A 22,745-nucleotide genomic window follows, 5' to 3' on the forward strand; every position below is an offset into this window, starting at 1 on the left:
GGTACTGAAATACTGAAATTTTAGAGACAGAGACAGAAATTTTAGTACCGATCTTTGAGCCAACAAACATGATACTGAGTCTCAGTCTTCCAGTCTTCGTCCTAATACGTCAAAACAGACGCTACCTAAGAACACATAACCATTCTTATCCTCTTTTTCTTCCACCATTCAACCACCTCTTCTGACTTCTGACTCCAACTCCTTCAAACCATTCTCTTTCTCCCTTTCTTCCTTTCTAATCAAATTTAAATTTCAGTAATATCAACACTACTTAATTCATTAACATTACAATATGTCTTTTCTTATTCTATGTATAATTCGGGATTAGATGATTAGTACCACTGAGTTGTATATCATGTTGATATTGTTGTTGGCTCGAACTCATGCCCTCCCATTATTTATTCCAATTCCAATACATTTTAATTATTAAATAAAGAGTAAAGTATCATTTTTATTTCTAACATTTAGAATAAGTTCTATTTGTGTTTCTAACGTTTTTTTTTAAAGAAAAACTCAACACAACAAGTGGAGCACAAGACAACAAACAGAAACCATTGTCAACAGAATAAACAAACTTAAGTAACACTAATAAATATCTCCTGTCACCTTCGGCAATGCCATCAACAACAGAAGGGATCCACACCTAACCACTCCTTATAATTCATGAAGGACTGCTGGATAACCTCTTCAACTCATTTCCCTTCATTTTGAAATATCCTTCTATTCCTCTCTAGCCAAATGTTCCAGATAATCGCACAGAAACATAACATCCACCTCTTGCGCTCCTGCTTACTAGTTGAAAGCTCAGTCCAACTTTGAAAATGTTCCTTTGGTGTCTCTGGGCATGACCATTGCCTTCCAACAAAGGATAGCTAAGCACACCAAACCTGCCATGAAAACTCACAACCAAGAAACAAGTGGTGACCATATTCAACACCTTGGTTACATAACACACATGTCACATCTTCCTGATTAACCACTCCCAACCGACTCAGCCTCTCCTTCGTATTGACCCTTCTAATCAACACGAACCAAACAAACAATTCAACTCTTGGCGGGACTAGGCCTTTCCAAACTGTCTTAGTAAAACTGTAACTTGCTATATCTTCTGGAAGCATTTCCACCTGCATCGCCTGCACAAAGGAGTTAGTAGAAAATATGCCTTGTTTATCAAATTTTCACACAACTTTATCCTCTCTACCGTATGCAAGTTGAACCACTCTTAAAGTTTCGTGTATCTGGTTCTCTAGGTCCAACTCCCATTGGAAAAGCTCTCGCCTCCAATGGAAGTTCCATCTCCACTCTAACCCGTCCCAGAACCCACAATCCCCTATAACAAATCCTGTTTGGTTTGAAACTGAGAATAGCCTCGGAAATAAGTCTTTCAGGGCCCCTCTACGCAGCCATACATCCTCCCAGAACCGAGTACCTCTCCCATTGCCAATCTCCATAAACAACCCATTAATCATCTTCTGTCTTAGTTGTTGATCCTTGAACTGTATTTGGCAGATATCCTTCCATGCCCCCCCTCGAGTAGGTAATACCTAGGATGACAGCATCACATTGGGACACAGATTATTACAAGAGCACACCACCTTCTTCCATAAGGGGCAATCCTCCTTCGAAAATCGCCACCACCACTTAAAGAGAAGTGTTGTGTTACGCACCATAGCATCCCCAACCCCTAAACCGCCCAGTTTTTTGGGAGCCTGCACCACCTCCCACCTGACCATTTCCATACCATTCCTTCCATCCTCCTTACTCCAAAGAAACCTTCTCTGTAGAAAAATCAATTTCTCTGCAACAACCTTTGACATTTTATACAAGCTCAAGTAATAGACAGGGAGGCTGTTCAAAACAGATTTAATAAGCACCAGTTTACCGACTCTATTGAGAATTTTGGTTTTCCAGGTGCTCAGCTTCTCCTCCATTTTTTCTATAATGGGCTTTCAAGTCTTCACCAACCTCGGGTTCGCTCCTAGCGGGATCCCCAAGTATTTCACCGGCAGAGAGGCAATCATACAACCCAGCACTCTAGACATATGCTGCACCCACTGATCATCACAGTTAATAAGAATCAAGCTAGACTTATCAAAATTAATGCTCAGTCCCTACATGAGCTCAAAACAACGAAGGATCCTCCTGTAATTCTTAATGGTCTCTTCATCAGGGGGACAGAACAATACAGTATCGTCCGCAAATTGGAGATGTGATAGCTCGACCTGATCTCTACCCACCAGTAACGGCAAAATACGCCCATTTCTCACTACCTCCCCAAGCATCCTATGTAGCACATCAACGACAAGTACAAACAGAAATGGGGACAATGGATCACCCTGTCGCAAATCCCTTTCCATCTAAAAAGGCTTAGATGGCGAACCATTTATCAGCACTGACATTGAACTTGTACTTACACATTCCATAACCCAACTCCTCCATCTCCGACCAAAGCCCATCTTTTGCAACACAAGATCTACAAAGCTCCACTTGACTCTATCGTAAGCTTTCTGGAAACCCAGCTTCATTATCACCGCTTCCTTCTTCCTCATTTTAATCCATTGAACAGTTTCGCATGCGATAAGGGCCCCATCATGAATCTTTCGTCCCTTGACAAAAGCACTTTGAGTCTCACCTACTAGTCGTGGCATGATTGCTCGCATCCTCCGAACCAATATTTTCGAAATGACTTTATACACATAGCCTACCATACTGATCGGTCTCAGATCTTTGATTTCCTTTGCACCAGTAAACTTAGGGGCCAACGCCACCCAAGTGAGATTCGTATCCGCCGGTAACTTAGAAGACAGGAAGAAATCCATCACCGCCGCCGTAAATTCAGTGCCAATTTCAGACCAACACCTCTTTATAAAGTTCATGTTGTAGCTATCACTTCCAGGAGCTTTGGATGATTCGCAATCCCATACTGCTTCTTTGACCTCCTCTGGAGTCGGTTGCACCTCCAATGCTAAAGCATCCTCCTCACCAATCATTTCCACCAAACCGTCCCTGAAACCTATCAAAGGAGACTCTTCCTGATGATACAAATTTTTCTAAAAGTCTCTAATCTCAATCTTGATCCTTGCTTGACTCCTTATCAGCCTTCCATTTATGAGTAGCGCATCAATCCTGTTGTTTCTCCTTCTCGCAGAGGCCAAGTTGTGGAAGTACCTCGTGTTCTTATCAATGTCCTTCACATGTCTAGAACGCGACATCTGCTTCCAATGTAACTCCTTCCTTACATACCATTTCTCACAACAAGTCACAAGTGCCTTTCTTCTTGCCTCTACTGTTCCATCATGAACACCGTCACCCACCGCGTCATCAATCTTCTTGATCTCTTCCTCAAATTTCATGATTTTTCTGTCCAAATCCCCAAATTTATCTTTATACCATCTTCCCAGAGGACCTGTCATATCCTTCAGTTTATCTGTAAATTGTGCCTCACCTAGGCCTCTCCATTCCTCCTTAACCATTCTCAGAAAATCTTCATGTGTAAACCACGAATCAAGGCTTCTGAATGGCCTCGGCCCATCTCTCTGCCTCCTACCTTCCGCTATAATTGGACAATGGTCAGACAAGCCCCTAGGACCACCATGTAGCCGAGTGTCTGGAAACTTTTCCAGCCATTCCAAGCTAACCAGAACCCTGTCAATACGGCTGCATGATCGACCTCTAAACCATGTAAACTTGCGGTCAGTAATCGGCAAGTCCACCACACCCATGTCATGTATCCAATTCTTGAAGTCTTCAGCTGATAAGGGTAAGCTATCAGTGCCCCGTCTTTCTTCCACCTGTAAAATCTCATTAAAGTCTCCCATGAAGCAACAGGGAACCTGGCATAACCCCACAATGTAACTCAGCTCTTCCCAAACAACAAGCTTCTCATCTCTAGCATGCGCACCATATACCAAAATAAAAGCACAATAAAAATTATATTTCACTAACTCCCCTTCAACACACAACCACCTCTCCCCTTTCTGGCTATTTCTTATTTTAAAGAAGTCATCATCCCATATTAACAGCAATCCACCAAAAGTACCATTAGATTCAACAAAGTCCCATCCTGCACAACTATTTCCCCAAATTTTTGGTATATCATATTTAGTCACTACCTGTCTTTTAGTCTCCACCAGGCCTAACATGTTTAACTTAAATTTTCTTTTTAGGTCCTTTATCATCCTCAACTTCCCATCACCCCTTAACCCCCTAATATTCCAAGAACTAATAATCATTACAGTAAATTATTGCACACCTTTTTATGAGTTTTGGGTCTGTTTCGCCTTGCTTTTGCCCTTTGTTTCGCCAACCTTTTTTTCAGGGCAATTTCTTCATTCTGTTGTTGAAGGATCGCCATTATGTCATCTTCTTCATTATATAGCACTGCTCCTGACTCCGTTGCTACTTCCCAAGTTCTTTTGTTTTTTGAAAGCTGCTCCTCCAAAGTCATATCCTCATTGTCACTGGCTTCATCATCCTTACCATGCTCTACGTCTTCCTCATCTTCCCTGTGTCCTGCTTCCAACATTGGTAAATTTCTAGCCGTACCTGCTTTTGTACCCAGGCCAGACTTATCACACTCTTGGTCATCTTTACCATTGTCTACATCAACTTCACTGCTTCCTTTTTCAGCATTGTCTGCCGCGCCCGCAGCTCTTAGTAGATCATCGACCTCTCTACCATGAACTGCTAGTCGGCCTCCTCCCACCCCCACCGTGCATTTCCTTCTTCGAGCCACGTTATCCGCGCCATCTCCTGCGAAAGCCGTCTCCGCACTAGGTGAAATAGGCACGTTTTCTGCTTGGTCCACAATCACCGTCGCCTTCGCCACACGACCTTGGCCAGTGTGTCTTCCTTCCCTCCGGGTTACTCCATATTCGATCACCCAACAGCCGTCCCCTGATCTACGTTCAACCCGATGTACAGCTCGGGAAACAGCTGCCGTTGCTCGATCTTCGTACGGGCCCGTTCGTTCTACACCATCCTCAGAAGCCGCAGCCCCCAACTCCCCGAAGGCGCCAGGCATCGAGGCTTCCTCGACTGAAAGAGGGAAACCCTGCTGGCGATCACTTCCCCAGCCCGCGTTCTTTATAGCCGACCCGTTACAGGTTCGACCCGGTACAGGTCTGCGTTCCTCAGCAGGCCCGTGAAGCACGTCCTTTCCTCCAGTGTGCAAAAGTGAACCGGGCCTTAACCCTTCATGGCCCAAATTCATATAACAACATCTAGTTTTGTTGAGGGGCCCCTTTTTAGGTTCAATAACATCAGACATCATAACTCCCTTTCCAGGCCCATTAGGTTTACAGCCGTACTCCCAAGAGATAGTCATCTCAGAATCCACTTCATTACTCACCTCATAACCCACAAAATCTGCCATGCCTTCAATATCCCCTTTATTAGATTGATAAGTTACCAAATTCAATTGATTGTGTTTTGAATTCCCATAACTCCACTCATTCAAAATTATTTCTGAATTTACCAATCTATCCTAATCTTCAACCTCTTCTCGCTGCGACTTGATAATCACTTCCGCTGCCGGATCTGAACTAACTGACAAGTTTGTAGGACTTGGCGACGTTATTGCTATATCATCACAGAGCTTCGTAGTTATGTTTCTCTGGTGGTCACAGCTACCCTTGCCATTCCTCATTGTATCCATCTTATCATTCCTTCCATATGTTTCATATCCCACCTCTTTTACCAATATATCAAATCCACTAGTGCCTATTGTGATATGGATCCATTCTTTTATCACGTCCATCACGCAGGTATCAACTTGTACATGGCCAATACTAAAGGAGGTGCACGATTTAGTCGCATTATCATAGCCAACCACCTCACCCCATTGACTTTCTATTACCCTAAAAGTATCCACAGACCATGCATGTAGTGGAACACCAAAGCACTCTAGCCACACCCTCCGAGTTTCGCTCCTCTCTGACTCATCCCACCTCCATACACTATGGAACAACTGCAGAAGGCTATTCATATGGAAGGTGTACGCTTCTTCTGCATTCAAGAGACTGTCAAAGGTCAACAGTGCTTTATAAGCACCCATTTCGCGCACCTGAATAACGTGAGGAAAATTCTTCGCAACCGATTCCTGCAGTGCTCCGAAGTCAATAGCCTTCGTTGTTCCCCTAACCAGGCTTTTCTGCAGCCAGTCCAGATTTTCTTTCACCAAGGATACTTCCACTTTCTTTGTCCACCCATTGCCATGTGGATCTTGAACTTTCTTATCCTTCGCCAAAACCTTGTTGGAAGTAGTTACGATATTCTTGTTCTCTCATCTATCTTCTAGAAATTGACGACCCAAAGCACGTTGGGGGCCATCTCGTGGAAACAATTGAAACAACTCCCTCTTCGAAACATCAATCGGGAGATTATCCACGAAAATTGAGAAGGACTCGTTCTCCAAACGTCGATACTCATCTCGGTTCCAAACCCTAGGATCCTTAGTCTGACCTACCGTTCTACCCCTCCCTGTGTTTCCCACCCCCCCCCCCACACACACACACACACTCTCTCTCTCTCTCTCTCTCTCTCTCTCTCTCTCTCTCTCATCACTCCGAAAAAAAAGTAGTCCGTGTTCCTAACTTTTAAATCGTCTTATTTGTATTTCTAACGTTTATAAAAATAATTCAATGTTATCTTGCTGTCAATTATACTAATAGATCATATTATATTTTTTAATTATTCTTATTTTGATGTATTTATTCTCAATTCGGTCTCACTTGGATGCGTTTGATTTCAATATTGTACCCACTATTTGTGTTCAGGTTCAATTATATCCCTAAAAAGTGAATTATGTAAATGTTGTAGGGATTAGTTTCAACTTTTGATGAGCTATTATCCAAAATAGATCATCGTTTCTATCCAGACATTTGTATTCTAACTTCAAGAAGAGATTTTTAGAACTCCAACTAAAGGTTCATGATGTGTAATTGAAGGCAGGATAACATTGAATCATTTTTACAAATGTTAGGTATAAAAATAGAACGATGGACTTACCTCAAACGTTAGAGATAAAAACAATACTTTATTCTTAAATAAAATATCCCAAACTTTTTTTTTACCGAACTCGTCCAAATTGTACCTTGATAGGTATTCTTTCCATTGGATTGAATTTTTCTCTATACATTTTTTTTCCTGTCCCATCCATTGTCCATCTTATAAACATGTATAAAATCACAATCCACCTACAACTCTTTTTTTCTTTAAAGATTAATAATTTCTTAAAAATAATCCATAATTTTCGATCTTTGGCAAGACAATTAAACAAGTTCATGCGACACCAAAAATATACTCATCTTAAGAAAAATATGACACAAACCATTATTTTACCAAGGCCCAACCACAAAAGAACATATTTTCTTAAAAGCCCACGTAATTCTTTTGGGATTTATTTTTCTTATCTTCCTTGTGAGTTGACGTAAATGGTAAAAACCAATGTTTTGAAAACCGATTCGAACTGTGAACCCGTTAAACAAATACGGTTCGAGCAGATGACAAAATTGACAGATTTAGAAATTGGAGTTGGATCGACGAATTAACCAGAAACCGGTCGATCGAACCGAATCGTGACCCGGCCGATTTTTTAAATTGGCTAAAACACTACATTTTGCATGTTGAAGAAAGGGCCAAAGGGGAACGAACCCTAGTCTCACCCACAGACCCACTCACCCCTCTCCTCTCGAGCCTCCACAGTCTACTCTCACCTCTCACTCTCAGTTCTCACGTCTCCGGTCTCCACCTCGAGCTTCCGGCGCAACTTCCGTCCAGCCACCACCACTGTTCGTGCAGCCATGCTCCGTCACCATGTCAGCCCTCGAAAATTACAGCCACCGCCAGCGTCACTTTCCATTGCGCAATTAGGGACTGCCGGCGCCAGCTCTGCTCAACTTTGCCACCCCTTTAGCCACCTCTTGCCAGCCACTGTCCCTATCCCCGCCAGCTCTGCATTTTTCCAGACTTCCAGCTTCTAACCCTAGGTATGAATTTTGTTTTTTTTTTGTAATATTACACTCACAACACCAATACTCTGCTTCAAACTCTGCAACTTCTGATTTCTATTACAATAAGTAACTATTTGATTTGGTAGTGGTTTGAATTTTTTCATAGACTGAATTAAAGTTACAATAGTTATGTTCTCTTCTCTATCACATTATATTAAGCTTTGAATTCTCTTATTTCATTTTAATTTTACCGCACTCAACATGTTTGATGAAATGCTTTAACCATATTTCTAGTTGGTTTTATAATTTCTAGCTTTTAGAAACTTAGTAAGTTGATTTCATGTGAAATTAGAATAATTAGATCTTAGTAATTAGGAAATTTTAGCTGCACAAATAGCATCTTTGCAGAAAATATATTAGCATGATGATTCCACTTGCATTAGTGTTCTTCTAGAAAATTTTAACTGTTATTGTGAACTTGTTAATTTGCTAATTGTTCTTGTGTTGTTGTTCTGTTGTTCTTCTGTTGCTTTTAATTTTTTTTTGTTTTTGTTGTGATTTTCTGTTCTTGAACTTGTTAAGTTGATAATTTGCTAAATTGTTGGGCTGCTCTTGTTTTAATTTGCTAAACTGTTAGGTTGCTGCGATTTAATTTGTTGGATTTTCTATTTAGGTCTTGTTTTTATTTATTTGCTACATTGTTGTTGTGTATTTATTGTTGTCATTGAGATTATTGCTGGATATTGGTGATCATTGATTTATTATATGCTTCATGGTTCCATTGTTTTCTTCTTCTCAAGGAAAAAAATTATGTTTTCATTGTTTTGTTGATTGTTTGTTTTGTTTCAGAAATCAATTTCTTGTGATCAATGCTCAAACTCTGAATGTTGTTTTGTTGTTTTTATTTCGTTTCAGAAATTAATTTCTTGTGATCAATGCTCAAACTCTGAATCATAGTTATCAAACCCGGTTCGACCCAAAATCCGGTCACCCAGTCACCTAACCGGACCAAGCCAATCGTCGAACCGAACAACTGGACAAGTAATGGATCCGGCAAAAACCGGTTTGACCCGACCGGTTGCATTAAAATCGGTGACCTGGCCGATTAATTTAATCCGGTCCGGGTCATATTTTTTTAAATGCCTGAAACGGGGCGTCATTTCACTCCTCCTGTCCTCCACCCTCTGTTGATTTGCATGAAATGAAAGCATGAAGTCATGAACCCTAATGGCTAATGTCCCTAATCTGAATGGACTTGGAACCCCCCTAACCCCCAGCCAGTCTTGTGTCTCTTCTCTCTCGAGCTCGACAGTCCATCACTCACGGCGGCTCACGGTGGCTCACGGCGTCACCTTCACTTCGTCACTCACTTGTCGCTCCCCTCACCTCGTCGGTCGTCACACTCAGTCTCTCACGGCCTTACCTCGTCGCGCTCTCGGTCTCTCACCTCGTCTCCTCACCTCGGTCATCGTCGCGGTCCCGTTCACCTGCGCTCGCTTCGCCGGCGGCAGAAGCAGACTAAACCGCATCTGGTCCCTCGGGTGGTGGTGGTCGTCGTCTTCTTGCTTCTCAAGGTCTCTGTCTCGCACCTGGTCTCGATCTCTCCCTTCCCTGCGCTCTTCGTCGCCGGTAGCAGAGGCAACAGATCTGGTGGGCTGATATTCGTTGTCGTCTTCTTGCTTCGAGCCTTGCCGTCAGATTCTCCCTCGCCATCAGCTTCTCCTTCGCCGTCAACTTCCTTCGTGCAACCCGATTTGGTGAGTTTCCCCTGGTCTTTCTGCTTCAATTTTGGTGCTGCATCAATGCACTTTGATTTTGTTGCTGAAAGTAATTTGTTGCTGAAAGTTGAATGTGTTGCTGAAATTTGTTACTGATTATCATGAACCTTGAATTTGTTGTTGACATGCCAAAATAATCACTTAGCTTAAGTTTGTTCATTGCCGAAAATCATTATTGAGTTTATTGAACCTTGAATTTGTTGCTGTTTTGCAGAATAATCACTTAGTTAAGTTTTGCTTCATCTCTCTGCCCAGGTGAGTTTCAGCTTTGGCCTTGTTATTCCTCTTTCAATTTCATTGTGTTAGACAAAATATAATTTTTATAAGAAAATTATAAAAATAAATAATTAGTTGTTTGGTAATATTCCTATATATAATATTTATGTCTATTTTAAATTAAGTTAGATCATTTGATAGTTAGTTATTTATTTAAATTTTGAAATTAACAACAAGCAAGAAGTGCGGGAACAGCTACAAAGAAATTCAAATTTCCTGCAAGTGGGGTACAAAGAGTAACTGCCCATTGAGATTAGGCTAGTCTATAAATAGAGCTTTAGGAACACGTTGTAATCAGTTCAGTTCTTCTTGGAAAATACTTAGAGACCTAAAACGCTCTCAGCCCCTTGGCATCACAGAGTAAAATTGGGAATCTTAAGTAATTCCTCTGAACTCAAACACTTGTACTTTGCTTTCTTTCAGTTTTTATTAATAAAATTTCTTTACTTTTACGTCTTTTTCTCTTTTACGTTCATGTTTCTTCTTTCATCTTCTTTTTAATTTCCTGTTTGTTTTAATTTCTGCATTTTACTTTGCCTCCGACACCTTGTATGTTTTCCTTTTTATCTTTAATTTTACTTTCGAAACTACAATTGGGATTTTGAGACACCCACAAAAGGAGTCGTTTCCGCTCCTTGAATTAAGATTGTGAAACAAAACTCGAAAATTGTTGATTTATTTGTTGTTAACAATGGAACAAAAATTTGAGTAAAACAAATTGGCACGCCCGGTAGGACCTTGTCAATAGATTGTAGTTTGTCAAAAGAAAAATCAAGAGTTTTGAATTTGCATGTGATTGCGCAGTGGTAAATTCGTGCGTCCAGAGCCAAGGAAATCAGCGTCAGTTGACATGTCAAATACTTCTGCAGCATCTTCTTCTACTTCTAGTGATGAGATTAGAGGAAATGAATCCGGGAATTCTCCTGTGATTTCAAATGCAGAGCCTACCTTGATGTCAGTGAGGCATGATGGCGTTGGCCATGCCCATACAGGGTTAAATGCAACTCACATAAATACCATGGGGTGGCCGCCATATGGCTTGCCACCGGGGTATGTCCCCTCCATGGTGACACAAGGATTGCCTGTGCCTCTCTACTCAACTTTTCAAAATCCTCTTTATCAAAATCCATATGGTATGTCAAATGTACCTGTTTCTGGGGTGTCAGGTTCACACGTATCACAACAAAATTTTTCACATGCTATTAATACAGGAAATAACAGTGCATCTAATTCTACTACGTCCACTGTCACTAGGGTAGAAAATTCTAGACCTGTATTTCCTGACATGTCAAGAGCAATGCCTGTTGATCAACCTAGTCAAACTGTGGGATCTTTAGCAAATATTAGGCAACAGATGGATGAAAGCCACCATGATCTAGTAAACATGTTAACTCATCAAATGGTGACAGTTTTAAATCCTCTTCTAGAAAACACAAATACTAGAATTGAACAATTAAATAGGCAAGTCAATAGGATTGCTACTGTGGTAAATTTAGAAGAAAATGATAACTTGGGTTTAAGATTTGATAATGTCAATCAAAACGGTGGAGCAATTCCTAATTATGAATTTCATATGCCTAGACATGGTCAAAATGCTGATGATATGTTAGAAAGACTTAGACAAAATAACTTAGGGGGGCATTATAATCTAGCAAGAAATGTTGAACAAGTTTTAAACCGTTTGGGATTTAATGTTGGTTGCTTGAATAGGCCATATTTTGTGTCTGCTTTTCCTGAGTGTGTCCAACAAGCAGAGCTCCCAAGGGGTTGGAAAATTCCAAAATCCCTTAAAAATTTTCTGGAGAAGAAAATGAATCTACAGTAGAGCATATTACTCGATATACTGTTGAAATTGGGGAAGCAGCTTCTAATGAATATCTCAAGATGAGATACTTTCCTTCTTCTTTAACAAAAAATGCATTTACATGGTTCTCTAACTTGAGACCAAATTCTATTCATTCTTGGGCGCAGTTAGAGAGAAATTTTCATGATCAGTTTTTCCGAGGTGAATTGAAAGTTAGTCTTACGGATTTATTCTCTGTCAAACGTGCAGAAGGAGAATCCATTGATACCTATTTGGCGCGGTTTAGAAACATGAGGAATAAATGTTTTACTCCGACTCCAGAATCTGAAGTTGTCAAAATGGCTACTAATGGGCTAGAATTCGGAGTTAGGAAGAAACTTGTTAATCAACATACTTTAGATCTTTCCCAATTAGCTGAGAGAGTAAGACAGATAGAACAAATTAAGAAAGAAAAAGAAAATTTTAAAAGGGGTTCAAAAAAGATTGCATATGTTGATTGTTTTTTCGATAGTAGTGATTCAGATGAAAAAGAGATTTATATTGCCGAATTACGTGGGGGTCCTCCTTATGTATGCAAATCTTTGAAGCCTGTTAAAGGAAAGGAAAAAGTTTCTTCTTATTCTAAAGTTGAAAATAAGACTTATTCTTTTGATATTTTTAAGGCAGATCAAATATTTGAAGTTTTATTAAAAGATAAGCAGCTTATTTTACCTGAAGGAAAAAAGATGCCTATAACTGATGAAATAAAGAATAAGAAATTTTGTAAGTTTCATCAAGTATTTTCGCATACCACTAACAATTGCGTCCGTTTCAGGGATTTGATACAAAAAGCAATTGAGGAGGGAAGACTGAAGTTTGAGGATAAAACTACTATGAAGGTGGACACTGAACCATTTGCTGCTGACTCAAATTATGTTGAGCCATTCGATTTGTCAATCAACATGGTAGAAGTTGATGCCACGATGGTTAGTGCTAAAAATAAAAATAAAGACCTGAGAGTCTTTGAATAAGATAAGAAGCCAGTTTATCCTCGTCCTGGTGAGGATTTGTTAGATTTTTTATTGAGAATTAAAGAATCTGACAGCACCATTGCGATGTGCCCAAAGTGCAATGCTGTTTTTGACAAGGAAGCTGCAAAAGAGTTTGAAAAGTACAAAGTTGAAGAGAAAGAAAAGGCTGAGTTGAGAAAGAAGATTGCTGAAAAAGAAAATGAAACTAACGAGCTAAAGCGGAAGATAGCCGAGGGAAAACAAAAGTTGGGCAGTCAAACTCCTTTGAACAAGTGCGTCAACAACACTGGAGTACAACCTGTCAACCAGAAGATGAAGACTGTGGTCATGATTGATGGAAGACCTGATGGATTTTCTCAAAAGACAAGAGTTCCTCCCACCAAAATCTCAAAACAATAAATGGGTCCAGAATGTGAGAAATGTGCAGAATCAACCTACTGCTTTTGCAAGAGGAAAAAACAAATGGGTGAAGCCTAGACCTTTCAAGCCCAGGTACTATGAGTCTCAGTTATGGAACATGAATCATGCACAAGAAGGAGGTAGTATATATATTCCAAAAAATGCGCCTATTCCCTCAAAGCCAATTTATTCTTGTTATAGTCCTAACATGCAGCAGGTTCCTAATTATTCTCCTTGGCCAAATTGTCAAAACGTTCCCAAATATTCTCCTTTTACAACTTTTGATCAGAAAGAGAATATGCCTGAGTATGTTCCTTTGGATCCATACAAGGGACACGGAGTAGATTTTCCTCCTTTGCCAACCATGGCCAAGTCTGTAGAAACAGGCAATTCTTCTAATCACCCTAAATGCAATAAAAATGTCAAGAAGAATCTTGTTGGGAAGAGGGTGATGGTTGAAAACAAGGGAGAAAATGATGAAGATTTAATTACTGATAATTTTGACACTGGTTTTGATGACAGCTTAGAAGCAATATTTGGTGTTAAGCAACCTATAGTTGTGGTGTCAATACTGCCTGAGGAGTATAGTCAAGTCCAGGAAGTAGAGTCATTAAAAGATGATTGTTATGATGTCTTTCCTGGAAGTGAATGTTTATTGCTAGACGACAATATGTGTGGTGGAAGATTATTTGAGAAGCCTACTGAAAATGATAAGGAACAATTGCGTCCACTGCATATCAAGGCTCGTGTTGACGGAAGGATAGTCAATAAGATTTTGGTTGACGGGGGAGCTGCTGTTAATCTCATGCCTGAAAGAATGATGGGAAGGCTTGGAAAGACTGAAAAAGATCTTATTAAAAGTAGCATTGGGGTGACAGATTTTAACGGAAAGACTTCTTCTGTTAGAGGGGTGGTTCTGCTGTCAATCGAGGTTGGTTCTGTCAATAGGCCAACTCTATTTGTTGTGGTTCCTTCAAAGGCTGGTTTTAACTTGCTTTTAGGACGTGATTGGATTCATGGAATGGGTGCTATTCCATCAACTTTACATCAAAAATTAATTTTCTGGAATGAAGATGGAGGAGTGGAAGAAGTTCTTGCTGACAATAGTACTTGTTACTACGATGAGATGCATGTGGAGTTCAGGATGTATAATCCTGGAGTCAAGCCGCTGACCGTTGACACCAATGCATTTAATCCTGAAAATATTGAGATGTGCAAAATAGATATGAATGGTTTTATTTTGGTCCCTAAGGCCGGGGCGGATGCGGCCTCAGAAGAAACTTAGATGAGCTTGACGAGCCAACTGGCTCGGCTGTCAGCCTATATGGCAGACAGAGAAGGGTGCATTGACAGTGTACCTTATGATTGTATATATGATGATGGTCCTTTAGGTTTTGAAAAAAAATAATAATACTGACACTGTAAAAAAGGTTGAAGTGCAGGATCCTTTGGAGGAAGTAGATATTGGTAACGGTGATTATCCTAGACCAACATATGTGAACAAGATGCTGCCTGATGATTTCAAAAAAGAAATGGTGGAGATTTTGAAGGAATATTGCGACTGTTTTGCATGGGATTATGCAGAGATGCCAGGCTTGAGTCGTGAATTGGTAGAACATCAATTGCCATTGAAAGCCAATGTTAAACCTGTCAAGCAGCCACCAAGGAGATTTGCCCATGAAGTCATGCAGAAGATTAAAGAAGAGATTGAAAGACTTCTTAAGGCTAAGTTTATAAGAACAGCAAGATATGTCAACTGGATTTCTAATATTGTCCCTGTCATGAAAAAGAATGGAAAATTAAGGGTTTGCATTGATTTTAGAGATTTAAATTCTGCAACACCAAAAGATGAATATCCAATGCCTATAGCTGATATGTTGATGGATTCTACTGCTGGTCATGAAATATTAAGTTTTATGGATGGATATTCAGGTTATAATCAAATATACATAGCTGAGGAAGATGTGTCAAAAACAGCATTTAGGTGTCCAGGTGCTTTAGGAACTTTTGAATGGATTGTGATGCCATTTGGGTTAAAAAATGCTGGTGCAACTTATCAAAGGGCGATGAATGAAATTTTTCATGATTTTATTGGAAATTTTATGGGAATTTATGTTGATGATGTGGTTGTCAAATCAAATGCTAAAAAAGAGCATTTAGAAAATTTAAAGAAAGCATTTGAAAGAATGAGAAAGCATAAATTAAAAATGAATCCCTTAAAATGTGCCTTTGGTGTGAGTGCAGGAAATTTTCTTGGTTTCTTGGTGCAGAAAAAAGGGATTGAAATTGACAAAAATAAGGCAAAGGCTATCTTAGAGGCCCCTCCTCCAGCTAACAAAAAGCAACTGCAAGCATTTTTAGGGAAGGTCAATTACCTCAGAAGGTTCATTTCCAATCTGTCAGGAGGAACCAATGTTTTTGCGCCTCTGATCAAGTTGAAAAAAGAGGAAGAGTTCCAATGGAAAACAGAGCATCAAGAAGCTTTTGACAACATCAAGCAGTATTTGACTAATCCTCCTATTATGACACCTCCAAGGCATGGAGCACCTCTAAAACTTTATGTGTCAGCTTCTGAAGTAACAATTGGTGGAATGCTGGCTCAAAAAGATGAGAATGGCAACGAGAGAGTGATTTATTATCTAAGTCGAGTGCTAAATGATGTTGAGAGCCGTTATTCTCCAATTGAGAAACTTTGTTTAGCTTTATATTTTTCCTGTTTAAAACTTAAGTACTATCTAATTCCTAGGAATGTTTATGTAATTTCTAAGTTTGATGTTCTTAAATATATGTTGTCTTCTCCAATATTGCATGGTAGACTAGGAAAATGGATGCTAGCCTTAACGGAATTTTCTTTGCATTTTGTTCCTGCAAGAGCGGTTAAGGGTCAAGTTCTAGCCGATTTCCTGGTTGATCACCCTTGTATTGACATTGATGAGAATTCACTGAGTTTCGTTGGTTTGGTCCCTTGGAAATTGTATTTTGACGGTTCATGCCATAAGGGTGGTGTTGGTATAGAAATTTTAATTATTTCTCCAAGTGGTGAGCCAAGTAAATTCCTCTTTGAATTGAATTATTCATGTTCCAACAATGAGGCAGAGTATGAAGCATTAATAATGGGACTGGAATTATTATTAGAAAGAGGAGTTAAAAATGTAGAAATTTTTGGGGATTCACAGCTTGTAGTCCGTCAAGTATCACTCGAATATAGGTGTGTTAGTGAAAATTTGAGAAAGTATTTCAATGTGGCTACAGAGTTGTTGAGTAAATTTGATAATATCATTGTAAGGCATGTTCCAAGGGAGTTAAACCAAGAAGCAAATGAATTAGCTCAAATTGCTTCAAGATATAAGATCAAGCCCTCAACACTAGAAAAATTGGTAAGGATAAAAAGACATATTTATGCCTTTGAGAGAAAGAGAAGTGTTGTCATTAGAAAAACTAGACCCAGAAGATTGGAGAGTACCAATTGCAGAATATTTAAAAAATCAAAGTCTTAGTGTCGATAGAAAACTTAAATATAGGGCTCAAAGTTATGTTCTAATAAGTAATGTCTTGTTTAAGAAATATGTTGATGGAAATCTCTTGACATGTTTGGGAGAAAATGAAGCGTATTTGGCTCTTGCCGAAGTGCATGAGGGAATTTGTGGTGCCCATCAATCAGGGGAAAAAATGAAATGGGTGATAAATAGGAAAAGATTGTATTGGCCAACTATTCAAAGAGATTGTATAAACTATACCAGGTCCTGTGAAGAATGCCAAAAACATGGAAGCCTTCAACATATTCCAGCGTCAGAACTGCATGTTATAATTAAGCCATGGCCATTTAGAGGTTGGGCGCTAGATCTTATCGGACAGATTCACCCACCTTCTTCTAAAGGTTATAAGTTCATTTTGGTTGGTGTTGATTATTTCTCTAAATTGGTAAAGGCGATCCCTCTAAGGGAGGTAACGCACAATGAAATAATAGATTTTATTGAGGAGCATATTGTGCATAGGTTTGGAATTCCTCAGTATATTACCACTGATCAAGGAACCATGTTTATTGGGAAAAAGGTCATGGAATATGCCAAATCTAGGGATCTAAAAATGCTTTCTTCTACACCATATTATGCCCAAGCTAATGGACAAGTGGAGGCAGCGAACAAAATTTTGATTGCATTAATTAAAAAACACATTGGAAGACAGCCAAGAAATTGGCACCAAACTCTCAGTCAAGTTCTTTGGGCTTACCGAAATTCTCCAAGAGGTTCTACTGGAACCACCCCGTATAAGTTAGTTTATGGTCATAATGCGGTGTTGCCAATTGATATTAATCTGCAAAGTGTAAGGGTTGCTAGACAAGACGAGATACCAGTAGCAGATTATTGGAATTCTTTGCATGATGAGCTCAATGAACTAGATGACGAAAGGTTGAGAGCTTTAGAGCGGGTGATTCGACAAAAAGAGATTATGTCAAAATCATACAACCGCCGTGTTAAAGCAGAGACATTTGCAGTTGGAGAATTAGTGTGGAAAACAATCTTGCCTATAGAAAAAAAGTCAAAAACTTATGGTAAGTGGTCTCCAACTTGGGAAGCACCTTATGTAGTTGACAAGGTTTACTCTGGAAATGCCTATAAGATTATTGAAATCGGATCAGGAAGAAGAATTCCTTCAATAAATGGTAAATATTTAAAAGTATATAGGCCAGGCATACATGAGATAAATATTCCACATGTTTAAGGACACGAAAATATCCAGTTGAAGTGTCAAAGAAAAAAAAAGATGCATCAAGTTTAAAATCTTGGACAAAAATAATCTCTCATTGACATTTGGGCATGTACTTCATAAATACAAAAGCCTAATTGACTTAGAAATTCTGTTGAGTCTATTAGCGCTTGGAGTCAAAACTATTAGAATGTTAGTGTGGAGATTTTATAGGATTAGAAATTTTATCAAATTTAATTGACACCTAGAGTTTAACATACGAAAGGAATGACTTCACAAAGTTAAGATTCTGTTACTTCTGAAGTTAGAAAAATTGTGTCAATTAAAACAATGAAAGTGTGTGTCAAAAAAAACTCTTAATTGAAATATTAAAGGTCAAAACAAAGGTCAATTGATACACATTTAATATGCTGAAATTAGAACAGATATCATTTGACACTTAAAAATTTCATACAAAAGAATAGACCCCATTGACAGTTCAACTATTAATGTAAAAAAATTTATAGACTTAGAAATTCTGTTAAGTCTATTACTAGTAGGCATTTAATCTGTCAAGCGGATGTGTCTAAAATGTCAATTGACTCTCAATATAAAAAAAAATGTCAATAAACAACTAAGTTTTCTCACTTTCAATCATTGCATATCTTCAAGTGAGAAATCTTGGGGGGCATCTTGTTAGACAAAATATAATTTTTATAAGAAAATTATAAAAATAAATAATTAGTTGTTTGGTAATATTCTTATATATAATATTTATGTCTATTTTAAATTAAGTTAGATCATTTGATAGTTAGTTATTTATTTAAATTTTGAAATTAACAACAAGCAATAAGTGCGGGAACAGCTACAAAGAAATTCAAATTTCCTGCAAGTGGGGTACAAAGAGTAACTGCCCATTGAGATTAGGCTAGTCTATAAATAGAGCTTTAGGAACACGTTGTAATCAGTTCAGTTTTTCTTGGAAAACACTTAGAGACCCAAAACGCTCTCAACCCCTTGGCATCACAGAGTAAAATTGGGAATCTTAAGTAATTCCTCTGAACTCAAACACTTGTACTTTGCTTTCTTTCAGTTTTTATTAATAAAATTTCTTTACTTTTACGTCTTTTTCTCTTTTACGTTCATGTTTCTTCTTTCATCTTCTTTTTAATTTCCTGTTTGTTTTAATTTCTGCATTTTACTTTGCCTCCGGCACCTTGTATGTTTTCCTTTTTATCTTTAATTTTACTTTCGAAACTACAATTGAGATTTTGAGACACCCACAAAAGGAGTCGTTTCCGCTCCTTGAATTAAGATTGTGAAACAAAACTCGAAAATTGTTGATTTATTTGTTTTTAACAATGGAACAAAAATTTGAGTAAAACACATTGCTGTAAATTATTAGTACATCTTGAATTTATTGTTGAAAGTTGATTTGTTGCTGAAATTATGATTAGCTCATGTTAATTTGCTGTAAATCATATTTGGAGAATTGGAGTTTTTTTGTTGCTCCCTGGAAGTTATCATAGTTTAAGTTTTTGTTGCTGCCTGAAAGTTGTCACAGTTATCATAGCTGAATTTGTTGCTAGAATTCTAGAAGTAGAATTTGTTGTCAGCTGTAAGTTGAATTTGATGCTGAACATATCATAAATGTGGTTGTTGCTGAAAGTAAAATTTGTTGCTAGATAACTGAGTTGAGTTGAATTTGTTATTGAACCTTGTTGTTGTGTTGCTTAAAAAATGCTAAATCTTTTGTTGGTGTATGTTAAGGGATAAGAGATGAGAGAGTTGGTTAGTAACAAAATTAGTTTGGTATAGTTAGTTAGGGTTTGTTATTCTGATCTCTAATCTTTCTCTCTTTTCCAACTCTGTTATAAATGAAGCTCTTGCATCCCTCTAAGAGGTATGTAGAATTGATTCATTGATGGAAGAATAAGATGAAGTTAATTTAGTTTGCTAGTTTCTTCTCTTCAAACCCTTCTTTCTTTGTTTCTGATGTTCTGCATAATGCAGTGTTTCTTATGGAAGATATAGATGCAAATCAAAATGAGAAAAATGTTGATCAAGCTTCAAATTTGTCCTATGAAGATATAGATGTCGATTTTAAGATCACTTGGACTTGATTTATCGATTGTGTTATCTTTTGCTTGTTCTTGTTTATTTAAATGGTGAAAGTATTTTGTACTAGAAACTAGTTTATTATCTCTTTTTGCATAATTAGTTATGTCTAAAAATTAATATTTGATTATTATTATGTTTGTAAAGACTTGCATTTTAAGTTTTAATACTTAATTTTAATTTTATTTATATAATTTGTATTTTTTTAAATTATGACCGACCGGTTGAACCAGTGACCCACCGGTTGAACCAGTGACCCAGTGACCCAGTTATATGACCGGGTTGATTGTCGGTTCGGTTCTGATAACTATGCTCTGAATGTTATTCTGTTTTTAAGGCTGTGTTTGGAAGAGGTGATGATTTTTGAGTGTTGTTTTGTTTTTGTTTTAAAGGCTGTGTGTGGTGTTCAATTTTCATTTTGTAGAAAATTCTGAGGTATATAAGAATTAAGAAGGAAGACTATTTCAATGGTATTACTCTGTTGATTCTGATCTGCTACAAGCTTGAACATAGAATTGAAGAGAGAAACCCTCTATTATTTCATCATTGGCCTATTTTTGGCATTGTATATCATTGTAGCTTATTTATTCATAGAACTAGTTGTTTATGATCCCCTTTTGAAGTAAAAAAATACAGTAGAAGAGTGTTTAGAACTAGTTGCTCTATTCACTAAATTTTTATAGAATCAGGTGTTTATTATAAAACAGTTTTTTCGGTTGAATTATGGTTGAACCAATAAATCAATGAACCAATTATTAGAGCGGTTCAATAACCGGTTCGGTTTTCAGAACCATGGTAAAAACAAGCTACGAGCTTACTACCCTGATACCCTGCTTCTGTGAGTTGAGTTTTGCTTTGAATCTTTTGAATTTGTTGCGAACGGAATAGCAGATATAGCTTCGAAGTGACAACTGAAGATGACAGTCAAATGGTACCATCGCCTTCTCTTCCATCTGCATTTGAAATTTTTTTCTCTCATAAAATGTTAATTTTTTTTTTATCGATAGGATTCTTCACTGGACTCCAACCCAAGGATCCGTCGTCAATAGCCAAATCCTGAACGAGATTTCGCAGTGCGTCGAGAGCTTCAACGCCGTCAAAGACGGAAGGTGGAAGGCTACCCTCACTTTCTACAGACCCAATTTGCGAGGTTTTTTTTATTTTTATTTAACCCCCTTTCGCTCTCTTGTTCTCTGGAACCCTAACGTTACGATTCTGATTGGCGCCGTAACTTGTAATAGACCCAACGATTCCCAGTGAATTCCCGCGTGATTTTCTGGGGATTTCGCTTTTGGAGCAGCCCAACAAATACTACTTCATAATTCGCGGTAACAAAATAATCCTTGAGGCTGATTCTACTATCTTGACTATAATGGAGAAATTGCAGTCTTATAAATCCAAAGTTGCTCTTAATTTCGAGGTGAATTTACTCATTTACCGTTGTTGTTATAACTGTCTCTGTGGTTTGTTGCTTAATATAATGATGGTGCAGGGAGTGCAGTATAAAATGGGTGACTTTCAGATGAAGGTGGTCAAAGTTGTTCCCAATCAAGGTGAAAGTCTCAGAGGAATTTTGATTGAGGTAACCACTTCACAATTTTGATTGAGGAATTTTAGTTTATAAGCTAGTTGACCTGATAGTAAAGATACATGTTGTGCTACTTGGATTTTATCAATATGATTATCTCCCTAACTTTTATTGTTAAGTTTGAGGGAACCCAAAAACATACTTGTGTAGACATTTAATTAAGTCAAATTTGGCCTATGCTTTCTGCAGATTGAGTATCTCCCTATCTCATCAATTGAAAAAGCCAAGCCAATTATGGAAGAATTTCTGGAGCTGTGGCGAGAAGTCATGTCTAAAAAATCATTACCAGGGCATTTCTCGCAAGCAGAACCACATTTTGCAGAGTATAAGCTTCCCGACAATTATACCTCACAACATACAGCTATCCAGTATGCTGCTGCGTTAGCCCAACTAATTGCATCAGCACAGTTAAGGGGCTAGGAGGATTCCTAGGTATCTGTCCTCATATGTTAGTTGAAAGTTGAAAGACTTCATCTTTCCCTTGAGGAACAGCCAGTTGTTCTAACCTTTGATTTTATTTAGCTGGCTAAACTCGACACCCAGTGGCAGGGTGATTTGGTTCCACTCAACGAAGGAGACTGTGGTGATGTTCATATTTCTTTGCACTCGTCAAAGGGAACACATGTTCCACTTCTTTAGCGAACTCAAAATAAAATGAAAATGTTGTAACCGTATGAGTCATTTTGGTTCTCACTTTTTGTCTGCCAAGTATTACAGCTATTGATCCTTATCTTAATATCTTATACCTATTGTTCACTTAGTGTTGTTATTAGTTATATATCAGCCTTGAATCTTGATTGAACAGAAGAGAGAAGAAAAAATTGGCTTGGCGAAATCTCGACTACGAACCACTAGCAATAACCATTAAGTATATTAAGAGAAAATATACTTGATCCCTAAGGAAGAACCCAGGGTCGCAGCATGCCCCTAGGCCCTATAACAGCTTTCCAAACGTCAAAAACTAAACACTCATCAAACCCCTAAAAAGGGATTCCTTTGTTCCTGTCTCACCCAACTTCCCGTCCAGGTAGTCTCTAACAGGATGCATGCATGATGCATGTATACACAATTACACATATACAACCGGTATTATATCAATTCATTTATTCAATAACTCTAAGAACTCAAATATAA

At 38.3% G+C, this 22,745-nt stretch overlaps 3 protein-coding genes across 6 annotated transcripts; 2 read left to right on the top strand and 1 right to left on the bottom strand.

Annotated features, from left to right (window-relative positions):
* Positions 1-433: 433 nt before the first annotated feature.
* On the bottom strand, positions 434-5,052 carry LOC140179943 (uncharacterized). The gene is made up of 2 exons (XM_072220159.1): positions 4,253-5,052; positions 434-1,133 (listed from the first exon to the last, which is right to left on the bottom strand). The coding sequence occupies exons 1-2, from the start codon at positions 5,021-5,023 to the stop codon at positions 873-875; spliced, it is 1,032 nt and encodes a 343-aa protein (XP_072076260.1). The 5' UTR covers positions 5,024-5,052; the 3' UTR covers positions 434-872.
* Positions 5,053-10,856: 5,804 nt separating this feature from the next.
* On the top strand, positions 10,857-20,028 carry LOC140180081 (uncharacterized). Its single transcript, XM_072220478.1, has 8 exons — positions 10,857-11,772; positions 11,871-12,379; positions 12,473-12,775; positions 13,248-14,462; positions 14,611-15,211; positions 15,464-16,596; positions 16,781-17,882; positions 19,919-20,028. The coding sequence occupies exons 1-8, from the start codon at positions 10,857-10,859 to the stop codon at positions 20,026-20,028; spliced, it is 5,889 nt and encodes a 1,962-aa protein (XP_072076579.1).
* A 629-nt stretch (positions 20,029-20,657) lies between these two features.
* Positions 20,658-22,367, top strand: LOC112758813 (mediator of RNA polymerase II transcription subunit 20a). Of its 4 annotated transcripts, none has more exons than XM_025807588.3 (6): positions 20,658-20,954; positions 21,031-21,173; positions 21,265-21,443; positions 21,516-21,605; positions 21,801-22,043; positions 22,134-22,367. In XM_025807588.3, exons 1-5 carry the CDS (start codon positions 20,941-20,943, stop codon positions 22,029-22,031), a joined length of 657 nt encoding a protein of 218 aa, XP_025663373.1. In that variant the 5' UTR covers positions 20,658-20,940; the 3' UTR covers positions 22,032-22,043; positions 22,134-22,367. The 4 variants fall into 4 exon arrangements, with proteins under 4 accessions (XP_025663373.1, XP_072076261.1, XP_029149875.1 ...); XM_072220160.1 differs by having other exon boundaries at positions 21,525-21,605; XM_029294042.2 differs by having other exon boundaries at positions 21,801-22,367.
* Positions 22,368-22,745: the final 378 nt, after the last annotated feature.

Source organism: Arachis hypogaea, chromosome 16 (assembly GCF_003086295.3).
Source record: "Arachis hypogaea cultivar Tifrunner chromosome 16, arahy.Tifrunner.gnm2.J5K5, whole genome shotgun sequence".
NCBI classification, from domain to species: domain Eukaryota; kingdom Viridiplantae; phylum Streptophyta; class Magnoliopsida; order Fabales; family Fabaceae; genus Arachis; species Arachis hypogaea.

Excerpts from the sequence above, each read along its gene's own strand:
- LOC112758813 (XM_029294042.2), top strand. Across the intron at positions 21,174-21,264 it reads CTACAGACCCAATTTGCGAG|ACCCAACGATTCCCAGTGAA; the intron begins GTTTTTTTTATT and ends AACTTGTAATAG. Across the intron at positions 21,444-21,515 it reads AAGTTGCTCTTAATTTCGAG|GGAGTGCAGTATAAAATGGG; the intron begins GTGAATTTACTC and ends ATGATGGTGCAG.
- LOC140179943 (XM_072220159.1), bottom strand. The coding sequence starts at position 5,023 with ATGCCTGGCGCCTTCGGGGAGTTGGGGGCTGCGGCTTCTGAGGATGGT. Across the intron at positions 1,134-4,252 it reads GACCCAAAACTCATAAAAAG|GCGATGCAGGTGGAAATGCT; the intron begins GTGTGCAATAAT and ends TCCTTTGTGCAG.
- LOC140180081 (XM_072220478.1), top strand. The coding sequence starts at position 10,857 with ATGTCAAATACTTCTGCAGCATCTTCTTCTACTTCTAGTGATGAGATT. Across the intron at positions 11,773-11,870 it reads ACAAGCAGAGCTCCCAAGGG|CTTCTAATGAATATCTCAAG; the intron begins GTTGGAAAATTC and ends TTGGGGAAGCAG. Across the intron at positions 12,776-13,247 it reads TAGAAGTTGATGCCACGATG|AATCAACCTACTGCTTTTGC; the intron begins GTTAGTGCTAAA and ends AGAAATGTGCAG.